We start from the raw sequence: 20,443 nt of genomic DNA on the forward strand, positions 1-20,443 counted from the left end.
GGATGCAAGGCACACTAGGTCAGGCAGGAACTATCACCAGCATGATATTCTGAGGTAATTCAGTATATGACTCCTAAAGCTGGGTACACACTACAGAAATTTCGATTTTACATGTGATCGATATTCCGATCACTCGGTCCATGGACTGCATACACACTAGCCTTGTTTAGGACGAGAAAGGGAAGAGCGGACGTCCGGTTAGCGACTTTTTACAGCCATGTTGTCGTGAGCAATGACTGTAATCTCATACTCACTGTTGTGGATCGGTCGGCAGTTTATACACACTACACAGCGGAAACGAGATTGGAACGAAAATATTAAACGGTACGACCAACCAAATGAGGCGACAATCGTCCATTTGGGCAGACTTTCCACCATCGCGTCACTGCACACACTGACCCGACTTTTGAACGAGCGGTCGTATGTCGGCTGATTTAGCCGATTATTGGTTGAAAACTGTGTAGTGTGTACCCAGATTTACTCAGCTCTCTCCTCTATTATACAGTTATATTCTGAGGTAATTCTGTATATTCCCACTGCATGATCTCTTCTCTCCATCATAGTTATATTTTAGTATCATTATTCCCTCACATTTAGCATCTCTATACTATAGGTCATTTACGAACCATAAAATGGCTGCGGCTCGGAGTACAATTGTCTTTGTCTAGAAAGCGCCTGGGTTTGCAGAGTAAGATGGCGGCATTGGTGAAGGAGCAGAAGTTTGCACAGGCTGATGGCAGAGGTTGCGCCAGTCCCGATTTCCCATTGTTACGACCAACAGCAGGGAAGGGGGTTAGGGGTGTTTTTGATACCCCCGTGGTGTGTGGCCAAGCTGTGGCCAAGCTACCTCGACACCCACCATGCATACACACTCTATGTAGAGTTTTAATTAACTGATGTTAGGAGTTAAGGGAAGGGCCAGCTCCCTACTATGTACACTGCTGGCGCCCCCATATCTGTGGACCGGTCCCTAGCGATGGCTGTTGGACTTTGAGGTGACATTCACACTTCTGGCTCATTCCCAGCATCCTGAGGCGCCCATAAACACCAGAAAGTAAGTGTGCACCCTGAACCGTGCTGCTGAGCCCTCTGCCCTCACTGGTGCCTCAGAGAGCCGCTCTGCGCCGCGCACTTCCCTCAGACTGCCGGCCGCGCCGCCATAAGTGTGCGCGCCCCCGCGTGCGCGACCCCTCGGCCCTGTCAGAAGAACGCCAGGCGGCCCCCGAGGGCGTGGCCTTACGGCGCTGGGCGTGGTCACCCGGGCTGAGACCCCTCCCGCCGACCAATGGCCGGCGCCGTTTGGCCGTGACGTCAGACGGAGCGGCTGTAATATTTATAGATCGTATTTAAAGAGCCCCTGGGAGTCTCCGGCTGCTCGGCCTGGTGCTCAGTCCTGTGTGTGCGAGCGGTGATCGTGTGTCCCAGCCCGGAGCTCTGTGCGGACAGCGACATGCTGCCGTGATCGGCCCCTCAGCGGAGACCAGTGAGTACCGGGGAGCCTGTGCTGCAGTGTGGAGGGTGCTGCCCACTGGAAGCCACTGCAGCATTTACCCACAGTCCCCTGCCCCATTATTCCCAAGCGGTGTAGGGGGGATGGTGTCCTTACCCCTAATTTATAGGGTCCATGGTGTGGGCTGAATAATGGGGTGAGGGGGTAGATTAGGAGGGGCTGGGTCTTATAACGTGGGGCATTAATAATGTTGGGGTGCCATCTCCTGTGTTTAGGGTAAGGATCCTGGGTGCAGCTGGTTATTCCCTTTTAGGTGTAGGTCAGTGGCTTCCATGAGTGGGGTAACCCTCTGGCCTGGAGTCATCAGAGCAACTTCCTGCAACCTAATGTGTGTGATTTTTTATATTTTTTTTAATTGTGTGTGTGTGTATATATATGTATGTGTGTATATATATATATATATATATATATATATATATATATATATATATATATATATTTATTATTCTCTATCACACCCTATTGGCTATAGATAACTGTCTGATCTTCTGAATGTGGAATATTTGGCTGTGGAATGTGGCCCTGTATTCTGTACTGAATTTCCTCTATTATTTTTGTTCTGAATGGAATTCAAACCCCTCCACAGAAGCAGAATGAACCACCCGTGTTTTTAGTTAGACCATAAGCTTTGAGAATTACAAATAATGCGCAGTTGTAGCACAAAAGTGGAACTCAAATGTGGAGTGGCCTGTTGGGGTGCAGTTTGGTTTGTGTGGGATTCTGCTGCACCTTTGCTGATCTCTAAGGCCTGGTACCCACTGGTTTTGTGTTGCTAGTGATTAGTCATCACTGTAGGCCTCCCTTATGTATGTACAGTGTACACATTGGTTAAAACCAGGTGTTTTACAAAAATTGGCATGGATGGGAGAGGATTTTCTGGCTAAGTATGGAGTAAGTGCTTTAGTGAAAGCAGTAGCAGCAATTATGGTGGAAATGAAGGTTTTGAGTGTCAGACCTGCTTACATGAGTATTTACTATAGTTATAAATGTAAAATGGACATGATAAACTCCAGTGGTTACTAGGACTACTTGTGACCTTGTGTATAGTGTAACTGGTTTATTACTAGACTTATCTCTCCCTGTTCAAAGAATGGAGGTCAAAAAAAGTGGACTTGGGTTTCCCTGCAAATCTGTATTATGTAAGTAAACAAAGGATTGCAGTCCTCCAGTTGTTAGTGTGTATTGTAATCCTCTTTCCATATAGCTGAGAAAAAGCTGTAGTACTAGTCTGTATGTCCATGTGTTCTTGGCATGTGACCGACTCATAGAAGTGCGGTAGGTTGGTGCCTTCAATGGAGGCAAATGAAGATTTGAAACAGTTGAGATTCAATGCAAAGTCCTGCAATAGCGCTGTGTGCTTGGACCTCCACCAGAGCGCATGGGTTTGTGGAGGGTGTCTGTTAGGGGTCAGAAGTTTTGCAGCAACAGATCATGAAGTTGGGCCAAGCAAGAGTGTTTCCTGGGAAGTAAAGTGTAGGTGTTCTGGTGCGTCTAGTGGAGCAGTGCAAAAGTGAGACTTGTAATTTTTTGGGGGGGTGTTCTACATGTACAGTAGAACAGCCATTCCCACTCCAAACTCAGGTCTTGTTCACTCGCTCTCAGATTAAGTCAGAAATAAGGCGAAGCCTTATTTGGTTGGAGATTAAACTTTTGATGTGATTTCACTTTATTTTTGTTTGCACTGTGCCCCTCTTCAGGGTTTTTCCCTGCAAACCTAAGCGTGTGTTTAGTTTGCGGAGCGTAAGGGTACACCTTGAAATATGCTGGTAATTTCGTCAAGCACACCAATGCGAAACTATAGTGTTATGTGCTGTGCATCCAGTGGGCTTTGTAAATGGTCCAATGTATTAACAACCCAACCAAGTTGTTTTAAGGCTCACTAACCCTAAAACTCCCAATTATTTTGTAGTATTAAACAGCTACAAGTAACATTGACAAACACTGCTCTATCTGTAGAACACCTGATTGGGCTTAAACTTATAAAGAGGGTGAACTATATTTGAATTTATCACTTAACGAGCATTTCTTATGGGCATATTCCTGGATACATGCGAGTGTAGAGTGAGCCCTGTACAGTATTTTCTTTATCCTTTTTATACCAACTTTGGCCTGTGATTCTATAGAGGGAATGCTGTATTTTTAAAGGTTTAGATGACACTATATTTTAAGTCCTTTTATTCTATGAAGGAAGCCTTTTTTTGGGGTTTTTTCTACGCACACCAGGCTTCCTGTGTGTAATGCTTTTGACAGACGGTGGAGATTGGCTTTGGGTCTCCTATAGACAAAAGCATAAAACGATGCATTGTTCTTGCTTGTGAGCAAGAACAAATACAGATAATTAAAGTTATGTTGTGGCTTAATAATATTTCTTTGTCTGTTCTCCCACTAACTGGCAGTCACCATTGCCTAGATACTGGCTACCAACAGATCATTCTTGGAGAATGTGTAATAGTTTGCACATTGGGTGGGATGTGGACTATTGTTTAGACTGTGGAGTTATTTGTTAATACGTCCTCAGTATGTAACACGTAAATTTAAAGAATGTAAATAGCGGTTCCTTAGTTGAGGACATTTAGTTTAAAGTATAAATATTGTAACACGGACACTTCAAACGTTTTGTATTTTTCCTCCGAGATATCAGAGCTTGACCCCCCACGGTCTGTTTTGGACCCTTACGGTGGTGGTGAATTCCAGTCCAAGACTTGTTGTCTGTTGCTAGTGTACATTGGCCACTCTCGTACTTTCCTTTCTGCAGAACGCGTGAGAGCTTGCTGAACAGGTTACCACGCCTTGTGCACCTGTCTGACACACTCTCTTGTCTAAGCAGGCGTTGCAGGTGCCTTGTCTGGTGATCACCGCAGTCTGTGTGGGGCTCCTTAATTACCTTATGCAGGATTCACAGCAAGTTATTGAGCAGCAAATGTAATTCCTGCGTAGCGTCCATTCTCCTGCTGAGAGATTTCGATTCCTTTGTGCATTTGCGGATTGATATCCTAAGACAAGAGCTACTACAGCAATACCTGGAAATGAAACGCAAGCGGTGTAGACCCCCCACTCCGCCTGGGTATCCTCCTTTTCCTGTTAATGTCATTTTAGAATTGATGTTCGGTTTCCACTCCTATACATATAACGTCCTCTTCCTTGGCATAGTCCCTTCAATAAGAGTCTGTCTTGGTCCATGGTGTACATAGCGTTCTAGAATGCCTGTGAACGCCAACAGCCTGGTGAAAAACCCTGCAGAAGACTGGCTGCTTAACGTTCCTCCCCTGTATAAAACCTCTCGGGAGTCAGGTAGGTATCCCTTCTTAAAAAAACAAAACAAACCACAAACTACTTGCAGTTTATATTGATGTCGTTTAATAGATACAGTGCGTAAAGACTGTATGTGGCAGGTTACTTTATTTTAAACTTTAACCCCCAACCCCCTCCCCCCTTCCCCCCCACCCCCCCAAAAAATCAGTGCTAGGGGAAAATATATTTAGATTTACTGTCTTTGGTGCTTCGCTTGTGTTGCAGATGCAACTCGCATTGTTCCATAACCAGGTCTTACTACTTTATCGTGCTTGGTGCTATTCACCTGCGTGGTCTTCAGTGGAACTGTGGCTGAACAAATGTGAAAAATGTTTGTTTGCCTCTGACAGCTGTTCAAGTATTATGGATTGGTAAAAGCAGTCAAACATGGATACAAGGAGAACTACATGATGGTAATGGATAATGGAATATGTGCTTTTCTTTAACTGTGCAGAAATTCCCCTTGTGTAGTGTGGAGGTTGCAGATATTTGCAGACTGATCTCTGGTGTTTGGTAATCTCGGCAGACCAGCCTACGCTAGTCTCTGTATACATTGTAGTCATGTGATTCTATTCCAGTCACACTCCATTCCATTATTGCACATGCTGAATTCTGCTGTGGAGCCGTGCTCTGTGTATTGTTTTACTGGAGACAAATGTAGATGGGTATTCGTATTGCCCACAACTTGTGATGTAAAAGTGTGTGTAAAGGGCATCATGTATGGTCCCTTCTGGTTGACCAGTATTCAGGCTAAAAGCTCAAATTTCACACCTGTTTGCAATGTGAACATGTTTAGTACGTTGTTCGATAGATGACTGTTCAAACTAGCGACATGCCTTCGAGGATTACATTAAATTTAGAATTTTTAAATACAAAGTGTCTAACATCTTGCTTTATACCGCAATTTTTTTTTAACTTTAGAGCTATTTTGATGAAGAGGGTCAAAGCTGTGAAATCATTTTGAGCATCTCTAGTCGGACCATTTGGGGTCACGGTAGGACAGGGACTATTTTGTGTATATGTAATTTCTGCATATTGCTTTCTGAATGCAATGAGGATCTGTTTTTATATTCTTATTTTGATGCAACCAGTGAATGTCACACCAACAAATCTTAGAGCAATGTCTCGCTGCTGTTTATAGACTTATTGCAAGAATAGCTCTGTATGTGTCATGTGCTCTTATTCTGTGCCTTCAAAATGTCACAAATGTGACTTTAAATAAACAAAACTCTAAACACAAATCTGAAGCCCCTTTTCAGAATTAAACTCTGGAAAGCTGCAACTTCAATTTGAAATGTGACGTCTAGTTTAAAACCACTCCTGTCCCCCCTTTCACACTCCTAAGGAATAACTCTGCTCCTAACGGCTTCTACCTAATTCAAGCCTCCATCCTGGGTATAAACGTAGTGCAGGTGCCTTTACATTACAATCTCCGCACAAATCGCTGGGAACTATTCAAGCACCTGATTAGATGGGTGTCAGGTGCTGTTAGCGGTTCATACTGCTCCTTATCTTTCCATGGTCAGGGGGTAATAGGAAGGAGTCGACTGTATCCACAGAGACTTGCATTTTGAAAAAAAAATTTCCTTTTCAGTTTTTAACCCAATTACTACATAAAATACATGGTTCAGGCTTCCTGCTACCAGACATCAGGAGGGGAAAGATTTGCTTTGCAGGCCTAGCATTTGTGAAAGGTGAATGATAGTCCTCAAATGTCATTTAAATGTCTGAATAATATATCTATTAAGTTCTCTCCTATACTTTTTAAGAGCCTAAAATCCTAGCCTGGTACACTGCAGTTAACGGAGCCTGGGAAGCAGCCAGTATGTGCCCTAATAGTGTATTACTTAATCATTTGAACATTTGCTGGAAGTCCTCGTTGGTCTCCGTTGTCCTGTTCTTCCTGGAATCCTAGAACAGATAGTTTGGCAGAAAGCGTCCAATGTCCCTCCTACACAGCAGTTGTCCCATTAATAAGTGTACGGTTATCTAATACAACTTCATATTGTGACAAACAGACCTCCAAAAAAGAAAGTAAATGGTGTCTGAACAACTAATGATAGATTCACTGGCGAGTACAAACTTGTAGACCGTTCGTTAATGGGATTGGGGTACATCATCGCTGAGTACCCTTCAGTTTTAACAGCTTAAGGAACTTCACTCGGCTCCTCCTTTAGACCATAAACTATGTTTACAAACCTTTCCTACGATAGTCGGACAGTCTGTCGCCTCTATTTAAAAACTTGACTGGGTCCAAAATACTGGTCCAAGATTCTGGCCATAAATCTTCAACTGTAGTAATGAGACCACACTGATGACTATACAATTTGTCCTTTTAATGAAGGTTATTGTCTTAAGAACACGAAGACTGGACATGCCTATTTTTCCCAAATATCAGATGTCCAGCTGACTGTCTTCCATTTGTTTATAAACCGTTATTTATATAGTGCCTACATACTGTGCAGTGATTAATAGAAAATAATCAGTCACATCACTCTGTCCCAGTGGAGCTTACTATCATAATGCTGGTTACCTGGAATTTAAGGTCTGCTACTGCTATGCACAGCTTTCTGCATTTTATGTACAAAGCAATGAGGAAATAATATCATTGACTTTCCCAGTAGCGTCGTTATCGCTCAATCTGTAGAGCTGTCTGCAACTAGTCCCCCTGGCAGGGGTTAATGTGTGTGAATGAGGCTCCCATGTGTCAGCGGACAGATTCTACTTTCCCAGCCAATCTGTCTGAATGGCCCTCTCAGACTGGACTCGGGTGTCCTGCCCACTATTTGGACTAAATGAGAGGTTAGGACTTGTTGCACAGTGAATTCATTGTAAATCATTTCATCCACACTTTGTATCTTCCTTTTGAGCAGCTTTCAATTATAATATTTCTGAGCATCCAAAAGAAACTGGTCTGGGGGTAGTTTATGTAGTAATCCTACAACGAGCGACGGCATGTCCTACAATGATGCTGTGGCCAGCTGCCTCTTTCTAAAATAAGAATATGCCTCCAGTCCAAGCCGATTTTTGCCACAATATGAACTCTCTCTGTATTAGGGTTTTCTTACAAACTCTGTGCAGTAACCCATCCTGAGATGACGTGATCTGTTCTGTTGGCAAATATTGAAGACTTTGGAGTCTTGTGCACAGGTCGGATCCAGGTGCTAAAGGAGTCCAAGGTGACGGTTCTCAAGTGTTTCAGTTAATCTTTACTTAATGCTAAAACGAGTTTAAGTTCCCTTCCAGCACTCCGTGAACAAAAGGGAATCTGACCTTTAGAATACTTGTAGATAATGGTCACGAAGCAGATAGACCATTAAGAGACTGTTGTGTTCAACATGTGGCTACAAAATGCAGCAGTCCTTCTATAGGGCTTTGGGACCCAATATTTATAGAAGGAACGTGTCCACAAATCTATCGACACGTGTGTAGCTCTAAAACAATTGCAATGCCTGAGAATAGTAAGGAAATATTCGATGTACTTGTAAGATCCTCTCTATCAGTCTGTGTGCGGTCATCTTCTGACCATAACTAGCCCCGTGTATGCATCTCGTCTAGGCACAGACGCCTCAAACTTGGCCATCCATGAGTGTCCAAATGTAAAACTGGTCATAGGGCTGAGGGTCCCGTGCCGCTGTGAGCTTTTGTTAGACCCTCCCATTCCCAAAAAGTTTGTCACGCTGCAAATATTGGAGCAAAGACGGTTGTCAGCGCTTATCCTTTACACTGCATATCTGTGTGTATTTAGCACATTAAATACATGAGGTATTGGTTCATATTTTGATCAAAACACCTCCCTGGGAGGTGAGTGCATCTGATTCTAACTGCATTTTAATGGTGTTTAAAGCAAATAGGTCAGTGTAGGACCTGCATATAATGAGGTGCCGTTGGCGCTAGGATGCAGGCTTAAATGTTCTGATCAAAATATGAACGAATACCTCATGATTTCAATGTGCTAGATACCCACATTTCTGCAGTGTAAAGGATAAGCTCTGACAACTGTCTTTTTGCTTCGTATACATATGGACATTTATATTTCCATGCGACTGATACCATATAAAATATGGGATATACCGAGCGCGGGCTTATTGCCATGCAGCTGGTACCATATACAAAATGGGATATACCGGGCGCGGGCTTATTGCCATGCAGCTGGTACCATATATAATGTGGGATATAAAGAGCGCAGGCTTGTTTTCTTCTCAAATATTTGGAACACTCCACTCCCGGTCCTATCTGACTGTGCCAAAACCTGTATTGGGTGATAAAATCACATTCCCTGGCTACTCCTATCTGCAAATGTCTCCTGTGCACCCAAATACCAATCTTACTATTGCTCTGTACTAGTTCCTGTGCTGCCAAGCCCCTAATGTACATTAATTCTGTGCCCAGACAGAAGTGTGTGGTCAGTCCTATATACATATTAAGGTATCGCTGGTCCATTGCCCAGTGCATGTACGTGTCCCTCTTGTGTGCATACGTGTCCCTCTTGTGTGCATTCACTATCTGATTGGGCAGAGTCCTCAACACATTTGACTCTAATATTCCTCTACTACAGAAGTGCCCAAACCCAGTCCTCAAGAGCTATCAACGGGTCATGTCTTCAGGATTCTGTAGAAACAGGTGGGGTAGTTACTGACCCAGCCAACTAGACTAACTCAACTGTGCACAATTAAATAAATCCTGAAAACATGACCTGTTGAGGACCGTTTGGGTGTCTCTTGGCTCTACTGTAATAATGGTGGGCTGTTTGTGGCTACTTATCTCTATATTTATAAAATGTATATTAATATTCAGTGGTTTTCAGTGTGCAGGTTGGAACACTAGACTGAGTCTGTCGTGTATTTCTCAGCTGTTTAGATGTGTTGTCCGTTCACGGCATTTATAGAATATAATTATAGTTGGGAGCAGCTAGCCAACGCTTGTACAGTATCCCCCTCTGTCTGCTTTGGGTGGGAGTCTGTTTACCGAGTGGGTGATGGTGACTGTGTCCTGGGGGACCATAGTGGTTTGGGTATTAAGAAGAACACGTCTTCCTGTTTGCTTATCCTGAAACTGGATTGAATTAATGTTTTTGTTTTTACTGCTTCTAGATCGATAGAAAATGACAGAATACAAGCTGGTAGTGGTTGGAGCTGGAGGCGTAGGGAAGAGCGCATTGACGATACAGCTCATACAGAACCATTTCGTAGATGAGTATGATCCTACTATAGAGGTAAGATCTATAAGTAATGTGTACTGTACACAGAGCTCTATGCAAACAGTGGAACAATACTCCAACTTCTGTCTCCTATATCAGTAAATCTGTTCAAGTGATTGACAGGAAATCTAGAAGTCAGTAAGCTGGTACACATGTCAGTCACTGCTGCAATGATAAAGGGCTGTAAAACCTAATATACAATTAATCTTCTATTGGCATTAACAAACACTGTTAAAATGCCCAGGCCTTATAAATTGAGGAGTTAAAGTTTTTTTGTCTGTTAGCAGCCATATAAGACTGAGTGGCTCTGCACTGATTTTCTTCCATACTTCTCTACAGCCCCCTCTGAAATTGCTTTAGTTTAGATATATCCTATTAGTTATTAGGAATTTTCTCTTACACAGAATCTTGCCTGTTGGGGTTTACTTGTCCTTTATTATAACACACCCTGTGCCCATTTTATGTATAAATAAAGCTTATTGATATGTTGAGTTTAAACCATGTTTGCATTAAGCGTATGCGTATTACACGCTCCCACCATGCACGTGAGTGGCTGGCCTTATGACGAGGGTGAGTACGCTGTGACTAAAGTGTTTAAAAATAGAAATGCATTTTCCATATATATATATATATATATATTATAGGTCTGGGTGGATAAAGTCTCTTTATCCCTAATTTGTGCCTTATGTACAGTCTGAGTCTTCATTTCTGACCTTTGTGTTCCCTGCAGGACTCGTACCGGAAGCAGGTAGTAATTGATGGAGAGACCTGTCTGTTGGATATACTGGACACTGCAGGTCAAGAGGAATATAGTGCGATGAGAGACCAGTACATGCGGACAGGAGAGGGTTTCCTATGTGTGTTTGCCATTAATAACACTAAATCATTTGAGGACATTCACCATTATAGGTAGAGTATATATTGTGTAGTGATCTATAGGGGTGGCTGTACTAATGTCTCGGTTACGGCTCTGCCACATATGCTGGTGATATTAGAATTAATAGTGATGACAACCCAATACTGGGCGTGTCTGGGGTTATCCAGAATAGCTGGCCAGCAAATGTCTTGTAGGTCATTCTTGATTGTGACTGGAGGGGAAGCAGCAGTGAGTATCTAACAGTGCTGGAGAGGTGCTACAACTCTATTCTGGTGCCATGTCCGACTTTCAGCACCTGCACCATAGGGATGAATGGTTTAATATTCACTGCCTCTTCCTCAGTCTGCTTCAAGAACTCTTTTGTCTCAAAGGAACACTCCTTTTTAGTCCAACATAAAACTGTAGGAGACAAGCAAATATTAAAACCTATACATAGACTATCTGAAACAAGTACAGGGACCCTCCCCCTTTTTACACACATCTCAACTTTTACAGACGTTGCACAGCTTTCAATCCATATGATAACCCTTTTTTATCCTCCATCTCACCCCATACCCCCCAAGCCCTTTCTGTGCTTCCTTTTGCACACACCAAACTCATTCAACCCCTACATCAGCGTCATTGTCCCTCATACTTCTCTATGCAAAACCCCCATCTACATGCTCATCACTAACCCCCCCCCCCCCCCCCCCCCCCCACCCCCCCATTGTACATCATTATTAACCGGCTGTCTTATCACAAGCCCCTGCCCCTCAAGTACCACCACGCTGCTCCTGTACACTTACTCTGAGGGGTACTAATACTACATCGGTGCTTCCATGCCACTGTGGATCCTTAATCTGTTATTGATTCCGTTCTGAAAGTCTAAATTTGGTTCTAATGCATTCTGGGGAGTCTGTTAGATGCCGGTGGTGAGAACAGAGCTCAGAGGTGCATACACGGAGCGTTCACCACTGGCTGCTGAGAGGCGGATGAGTGCCCCCGTTTCATGCTGGGAACAGCTTTCTGGAAGTTGAGCCATGATGACCTTGTTCCTGGGAATGGTTATCCTCTATAATAGGTTTTGTGGCAAGCTCTGCAGACTTCATAGCACCTGGTAAAGCCTCAACAAGAAACCCTTATCTCCTCCCAGAGCCCCCGTCCATCCTTTCGAGGTGCGATCATCTGCTCACAATATGATGGTATTATTAGTGCAGCAGACAGATCTGTTTTATTATTGGAATATCTGACAAATTCTTAACTTCTTGTCTTATTCTTTCCCTGCAGAGAACAAATAAAGCGAGTGAAGGATTCTGAGGATGTACCAATGGTTTTAGTCGGCAATAAATGCGACTTACCTTCTAGGACGGTAGATACCAAGCAAGCGCAGGACCTAGCGAGGAGTTACGGCATTCCTTTCATTGAGACCTCTGCGAAAACCAGACAGGTAACCTGCAGCGCTGATGCCTGGATCAACGTACGGGGCGTTGGCTGCCTCAAATATAAGCTCTAGAAGTGTCCTCCTTTTGTCTCTTTATATGGCAGCCACTTACTTAAATCTTACTTAAGTCTTAAATCCTGCATAACACTTCTCTTCATTAACTATTTAATTCGGAAGTTGGGAGCTAGTATAGACTAAGTCACAGCCCTGTGCATGTTTCATGTTGCTCCATTAAAGTGGAACTAAAGTTGTGTCCACCTAAAAAGATCTCTGAGAGACTTGGGAATTTTTTATAATTTATTTTACAATTATTTTTGAACTTCGGTCAGTTTCTGCCTTATTGGGGTTCATCGGTGCAGGATAGGTTTGTGGGTTTTTGTTTTTCTCTGTACTGATGTGTTAAACTTACTAACTCCAAACATTTCAACTAATTTTACCATCTGTGGGCACAAGAGAAACCCATTAGGCAGAAGTTGGCCAAGTTTTAACCTGGGGGGCGAGTCTCTGCTCAGCAGCTGATTAATGACATTTTATAGGAACAAAAAAATGCAGGTAGCACACTATAGGACTAGTCATTAGGATAGATAAACGGGCCACACAGATCTCCAACAGGCTTGTTATTTGCTTTCTTGCAGCTAAACTGTCTTTGGGTTCATTAATCCAAACTATGTCCTGGGTCTCTCCAGCCTCTCATACTTGCAGTACAAAGGTCCACTGACCCGACAATGATCTTTCTGCACTTCACTTTTTGCTTCGTACCTTTCCATAATGTTACGCATCCGTTGTGCTGTTTCTGTGTAGTGTTTGATATGTCTTCCCTGCACCCCACAAATCCTGTGTTCGGTTTTCACACATTACTCCGCAATTCCCGATCACAAGCTGGGTGTCTGTCGCTGGTGGGCCGGGACTCCTTCCTTGCTGAGCATTTCTTTGTGTGTCTCCGACATCCTACCTCTCCTGTGCTGGGTATTTCCAGGGTTCTTCTGCAAATTCTTATCTGTGCAAGTAATCATTAGTGCCAGGATCCCTCTGGCACCATGCTCCTTATTGGCATGTCCTTCTGGTGTACTACTGCTGCTTTCATGAATGTACACAGCATATATGATCTTCAGTGATTTACAATGCAGTGCATCCTCTGTGATAAACTTAGTTTGATTAACTATGTAAATGCTGAAACTTGCGTTCTTAATGCTGCTGTCCACTTTGGAGACAGCCCCCCTCCCCCTTCATTTTTGTCTGCAATTGGTGTCCCCCATAAAAAAAACCTGAGGATGTTGCTCCAGTGTGACAACACTATTGCTTTTGTAATCAATGTAACCTTTGCTGATCATGAGCAGAGGGAGAGGAAAATGCCCCAGTTGTCTAAACTGGTCCTCCAGTGTTGACCTCTTGTCTGTGGCCAGGGATCGACTGTGGTGCTCCACAGTTGACCTCTCTGCGTTGCTCTCAAACCTCTGAGCCTAGCACCCGTTTACAAGGCAACAGTGACTGTCACAAGTGAGAGACTTAAATAAATCGTGAAACGGGGGCACCAGTTATAAGGGGGTAATGAGTGCATGTGGCAAGCTCCACGGGTGGTCTCATCTGCTCTTTCGGTGTCTGTATTTTCTCTCCTCTCTGCATTGATAAAATAATCTGGCTTCCTCCTAAGAAATTGAGCAATCCATACGAATCTAAGTGCTCCTGCAAATTGTGTCTCTCGGAGATGATCCTTCACTCTAAAATCTAGCACAGAAATCCTCTATCTGCATACAAATCCCTGGAAGCTGCTCCATTTGTGTCTGCTCCTAACTAGTGACCCCCCCCCCCCCCCAAATAATTACTTGTTTTGTATTATATAGTCCTTTTTGCTTAATTAAACACAGCCACTGTCTTCATTGAGAACTGTTCTCAGTGCCGTCACTTGCTGATGGCAGGTCTAATGTTTTATAGACCAGGCTACACGGCTGCTTGTCACTCTTCCTAAGGGATTTCTGCAATTGAGGATTTTGGTGAATATGCAATTATATCAACTAAACGATTGCAGAATCAAAATTCTTAAGTAATAAACTGATATTTCAGTAAATATAAATAGCCTTCCAAATCTGTTAATCGGCAAAACCTTCTAATATGTTAAAAACCAACCTGTTGACAAATCGGCTACAGCAGATTACGTCGCCCCTCTATGTAACGAGCCGTGTGCTGGGGGCGACACTGGTTTACTGTCATAAATGGTAGTTTGAGCCCACTGGTCCCTCATAACCTCAATTGTGTGAGTAAATAAGTGTTAAAGGAGTTATGTTTTACAATGCAGAGAGTGGAGGATGCTTTTTATACATTGGTGAGAGAGATCCGACAATACAGATTGAAAAAGATGAGCAAAGAAGAAAAGACCCCCGGCTGTGTGAAAATAAAAAAATGTCTTGTAATGTGATTGGGTAAGTTCTGATGTGATGGACGTTGTACATTATTTATCCTGTTCTCCGTGTGGTCACCATTCTGACTGCTTCACCGGTACGGCCCGTGCGCAAGAGCTGCCCAGATGGTGGGGGGAGGGGGGTGTGGTACGGGTTTCTGGTGCTGGTCCACGTGTGACTGTTCTTCCTGTTGTACAGGGTCATGGATCGCCTAAGACAAAAGTGGTCTAAAGTCAAATATAGCCTTAGAATTTGTCATTAATGTCAGAGTGATGCTAAGCCATCTAATTCAGTTTTCCTACATCGTGGTTGTTTCTGCTTCATTATTCTCTTCTTGCCTATAATTACACTACCCACCGTACAAGGGTGGTCCTAACAAGTACAGTCACAAATATCTTCTGCTCAGACATGTGTAACTACACAGCGAGGCGAGTACAGCCTAACATTTCTTAAAATTGTCATCGAACAATACAAAGTTTGGTTGAGGTTTTTTCAAAAATTAAATCTTCTAAGTAATAATAAATTACTACTGGGATAATACAGAATATTAAAGACTAACACAAAGTCTGTGCCTTGTAGATCAACCTCTGCTGGGATGTAATGCCTTTTATATGGATCTGAGACTCCTGATATCCTTGTTGCGCAGTAGCTTTCTGTTCCTTTACTGCTCTATCCAGACGACAATGTTATCACAAACCTCCAACTCTGTGTCTGGTTGGAAGTTCCTGCTGCGGGATACTCTGTAGCTAGCATCAAATACAACATTGTTCACCGCGGAGAGCAGCTTGTGCCTGTGGCTTCATATGGTGCTATCTCCCTCTCTCCTGGGGTGTCTGTGGGGTGTAATGGGTGCAGGCAGCTGTAACCTATAGTAACCAGAGTCCTATTGGATGTTGTACATTAGACTAATGAAACAGAAGAAGGTTGCCGTGGGTTACAACAATGGTGCAATTTCCAGCTTAAAAGAAATGCATGTTGGAGAGATGTAAAAGTGCATGACTTGAAAATTTCAGAGCGTGGAGTTTACCTCTTAATTTAATACAGATTTTTTTTTTTTTTTTTTCCCGTGCTTCTTTCTAGGGTGTCGATGATGCTTTTTACACATTAGTACGAGAAATCCGAAAGCACAAAGAGAAGATGAGCAAGGAAGGGAAAAAGAAGAAGAGAAAATCCAAGTCGAAGTGTCAAATTCTGTGAATGGAAATGATCCCGGAACGTCATCCTCTTGTACATTACACTAAATTATTAGCGTCTTGTTTTCTCTTTATTGTAATGGAACTGTGGCTACTGCTTTTAAACGCTGCCTCTTGTGTGCGTGTGTCGTGTCCTGAAGGAAACGCCCCCGTGAGACTTCCGGAGCCGATTTCTGTAGCAAATGGTGTTTCACGATGTGTGTCGTTCGATCTAGTCTGTCCACACGCCTCTAACCTCTCGTCACTTGCTTCGGAGATGGACCGAATAAAGATTTCACTATTCAAACTCCTCTCGGGCGTCTGAAGAACACAAACTCTATATTTTCTGGTCCGTCTCTCCTGCGCTATATTCTGATAGCGGCTGCTAGATGGAAATCTCCTTCTCGCCACAGCTGCCTTCCAAGGTTTCATCAGGTTCCCAAGCTCCTGAATGCCACACGATCCATGATCAGAGCTTCGATGTAACGCCTGTTAATTTGTACCCGCAATGTGACACAATGGTGCTATAATAGTGATTGAAACTGTGTGGTCCATGCATGACTTGTCCTTGTTTTAATTCCTCTTATTGCAGCGATAAAAATGGGAGTGAAATAAATCCTCTACTATATTTTCTTTACTCAACCTTGGAATTTGATTCTGGACAAAGGTCTATCGACTTGTGAAAAACTGTTTATAATTCTCCTGGAGCCGTTTTACTCAAGAAGAAACTCCAGCAGCTATATTCTGATCTAGCATCTTCTAGACTAGCAAAAGTGAAAGGTTCTGCATCTCCGTACGCCTGGTTACCTAAGCGGGTGCGCAGGCTGACGATCTCCTAGGAGGCGTCCTACCGGATATCAATGATACAGAACTTACCCACCCTGCATTTTCCTGTCTGGTTGAAGTGTTGCTAAGGCTTTTCCGTATGAATTCATTTTCACAGTCTGGTGCAGTAATAATTCACATCTAACCCTGGCTGGGTGTCCAGTACGAATAAGTTTTAATGCACAATATTATGTAGAAGATTAGTTTTCCAGTATTGTTCTAGATGGCACAATCGGTGTCTTTATCCATTGAAGTGATTTATGTCGGTGAGTGGCTGCTCAGAGATGTCTCTCGCTCGTGTCTTCCATGGTCCGTGCTGGACTTGCGAAAGCAATGGAACGTCACCTAGACCACCTGCGTTCTGTTTCAATGACCCAGAAAACTCCAATAACCTATGTATTGTTCTGAGGGGAACGTCGAGCCATTATCTTAGGCAAGATGGGTGTAATTTTGCAAATGTACAAACCTGTAAGCTCTGTATTTCTCATTAATGTTACTAAACCCTTCTTCCTACCCATGATGCCAATGATATAAGTAGGCAGCTCTGCATCCCCTGCCACTTACCACCGCCTGCAAGCTGCACCTACCTCACCTAGACATCATCTTCCTCCATCGGGATAATTCCACAATTTGGATGGAGCGTTTGACCTGCCCTCCTGTTCTTTATCATTTGTGTTTTATTATATAAAAGCTAAATCATTGCGTGGCTTTGGGGCGCTGATGTCCCAGCCGTTCTTCATGGTGTTGGCTGCCCAAACCGGTATCACTCATAGGGCAGCCTGCGGGGTCAACATTGCAACCTTCTGTGCCCTATTCCACGTCCTGTACAGGGGTTCAACCTCGCTAGGGGCCCTGACAATGTGGAAAGTGGGGATCACGTTCTAGGTAAGGGGCAGGTTAACCTTTTATAATTTTCCTCCCATAGAGGTGTAATTATTCTTTTATATGGCTGAAAGGAATGGGTCTAGCAAATTGCAATTTACAACCACAAAGACTTCTATAATTCAGATGTCCTTCAAAGCTATAACGATTTGCAGATGCTGCTGCTTTGACATGTTGAGTAACCGGTTGATACCATTTTTAGATATCTATCAACTACCCGCATTGAACTCGCCCTGTAGTTACTGGACTGTATGATACTTAGTTACCGTTTAATTATTTTTTTACCTTTAATGCTTTAATTCATTTTCCACCCCATAACTAGTAAAATGTCTGTGTCCTGTTGAACAGTAAGCTAGTAACTCTGGAACCCTAATACGGAGGTGGTAGATGCGTCTAGATTATGTGGGCGCCTTTATTGTACAAATTCTGACTGGGCGGCTCCCTGTGTGTAGCAAGAGATATGGAACAATTATGTTTGTAGAGGAGGAGGGAAAGTTATATACACCGATATACTGAAAACATTTTGGTATAACACTATTTCAAGATTATTTCTCTCTCCGATAATCTTTTCCCAAATAGCAACGCCGACTCCTACAATGTAGCTGGGATTCCAAATCTACCTCACTGAAATTTTGATTAATTTGAAAAAACAGTCTATAACTCTCCTTCCAGTTCCGTGTAATGACCTACCTTGTATGTCTGGACGGCCATTGGCGCCGCCTTTCTCTGGCGGTTGGACACCGTTAAGAAATACTGATAATGATTTACACTTAATATAGGGAGCTGTACTCACCTACAAGTCTCTGGAGAGAAATTTAAGGAGCACTCTGCAATATCCCCTGCGTAACTTCTTGCAATTCCTGCCTTAATCTGGTGGGGACGCTGTTGCTGAGTAGGAAGAATTTTATTTCAATAAAGTCTGCTTGGTTCTTTGTAGCAGGAGGGGGGAATGTGCAAAAGGTGAATGCTGTGCTCTTGACACATTATTTGATTATAGACCCTAATTTTAACATTCTTCGGGTTACCTAGTGAATCTTGAGACCTTAAACTCACTCTGAACATAAACGAGATATATTACAAACATCCGCATGTTTAGGAGACTATCTGGAGCTGTGCACATGCGAGATAAGACTGGGTTTCTGTCCGTAAACCTCTTAAAGAACCACACAGCTTGCACTCTACACGTCTAAAAATGTGAAAAAATTCCCGTTCTATCAGGATATGAGAATTTTTACATATATTTTTGTAAACGTCTCAAGATTCTTTTTTTTTTTTTGAAGTCTCCTCTTTCTTCGACTCGCTTATAAAAGAATTCTAAGTGGGTGTTACTTTTAAGTGTGATTGTTACCTGTGAGTGTAATCTCATCCGAAGTAAGAACCACGTTTGATGCCTCAAGCGTTTCCGCTAACAGCCCCTTGCATTATAATTCTCTCTTCCTGTATCATGGTCTTACCGCAATCCGCTTCCACCCTGGTCTTGCTGTGCGCTCTCCGCTGCGCCTCCCTCCAGCGTGAAAGAAGAGAACGGACTATGTTTACCTGGAATGTATTTTAACTATTTTTGTATAGAAACTTGCGCATTTTGTACATTGTGCTTTTTATTATAATTTTTTTTTTTTTCGTTTTGTCTTGTTTCATAAATGGCGATTGTGCTGATACAATTAATTACAATTTAAAATGACCACTGTTTGAATTACATTTTTAATATTGTATAGGAGTATGTTCTGTGTAATATTGTCTTTTTTTTTTTGTCATTAACTGTAATGCTCCTATTTATTGTAATGTAATAAATAAGTTCTGGTGACTGTAATGATGTATGTTTTATAATGGGGATTACACCTGTGCATTAATCATATGGAAGAGTCTTGTTGTGATGTTTCATTCACCCACTTGTAGATTTATTTATTTTTTTTTCTTTCTCGACTTCCAACTATAACTTTACTGACATCAGTCTAATCCAGAAATGAAGAAGGTGGGGCCAGTGTTGGCATCTATAGAATTGTTACGGGAGAGTAGCTGTAAGTCTGCATTAGGGTGGAAGGATCTCTAGATGTCTATCTGGATATTCTTATTAACCTTTTATTCATAAGATGCTACATGAGCTCCGCAGCGCCGTACAACGGGCAAACAACAAAACAGCACATCATATAACAGGCACCACGGTGGCTCAGTGGTTAAGACTTCTGCCTCAAAGCACTGGGGGCATGAGTTCAATTCCCGACCATGACCTTATCTGTGTGGAGTTTGTATGTTCTCCCCATGTTTGCGTGGGTTTCCTCCGGGTGCTCCGGTTTCCTCCCCAGACTCCTAAAACATACTGGTAGGTTAATTGGCTGCTATCAAACTGACCTGTGTGTATGTGTGAATTTAGACTAAGCTCCAATGAGGCAGGGACTAATGTGAGTGATTTCTCTGTACAGCACTGTGGAATTCATTGCGCTATATAAATAAATGATTATTACAGCAAACAAATAACACTACAACTCTCAACACAGCTACTGGGGTTCAAGGGGTATATGCAGTGCAGCTTGAAAATTGTGCCCATTAGCGTGGGCGAAACTGACAGATTTAGAGCCACTGAAAGAGGTACAAAAACAATGGAGGCATGGAGTTGGAGTCAGTGGGCAGAGAGCCCAAGGAGGAGCAGCTGGTGAACAAAAGCTATAGGTAATGAGAACGGGAGGGAAGAGGGCCCTGATCACTAGAGCTTACAATCTAAATGGAAGGGAGCAAACTTTTGACACGTGAGCCAATGTAAGGGGACCTGAGGGCAAGAAACAAGAGTGGGAGAGATGGAGGATGATGAGGGTGAGGTATACTACATGGTTAAGTGGAGGACTGGTAGACTTTTATGAACAGGTGGGTTTTTC

At 43.0% G+C, this 20,443-nt stretch overlaps 1 protein-coding gene across 3 annotated transcripts; it reads left to right on the top strand.

The window, feature by feature from the left end:
* Positions 1-1,332: 1,332 nt before the first annotated feature.
* Positions 1,333-19,383, top strand: KRAS (KRAS proto-oncogene, GTPase). Of its 3 annotated transcripts, XM_075210754.1 has the most exons (7): positions 1,333-1,483; positions 9,895-10,016; positions 10,732-10,910; positions 12,145-12,304; positions 14,592-14,707; position 14,893; positions 15,775-19,383. In XM_075210754.1, exons 2-7 carry the CDS (start codon positions 9,906-9,908, stop codon positions 15,889-15,891), a joined length of 684 nt encoding a protein of 227 aa, XP_075066855.1. In that variant the 5' UTR covers positions 1,333-1,483; positions 9,895-9,905; the 3' UTR covers positions 15,892-19,383. The 3 variants fall into 3 exon arrangements, with proteins under 3 accessions (XP_075066855.1, XP_075066853.1, XP_075066854.1); XM_075210752.1 differs by lacking the exon at position 14,893 and having other exon boundaries at positions 1,335-1,483; positions 14,592-14,715; positions 15,775-15,862; XM_075210753.1 differs by lacking the exons at positions 14,592-14,707; position 14,893 and having other exon boundaries at positions 1,339-1,483.
* Positions 19,384-20,443: the final 1,060 nt, after the last annotated feature.

The sequence above is a fragment of the Mixophyes fleayi genome, chromosome 4 (genome assembly GCF_038048845.1).
Source record: "Mixophyes fleayi isolate aMixFle1 chromosome 4, aMixFle1.hap1, whole genome shotgun sequence".
Taxonomy (NCBI): Eukaryota; Metazoa; Chordata; class Amphibia; order Anura; family Limnodynastidae; genus Mixophyes; species Mixophyes fleayi.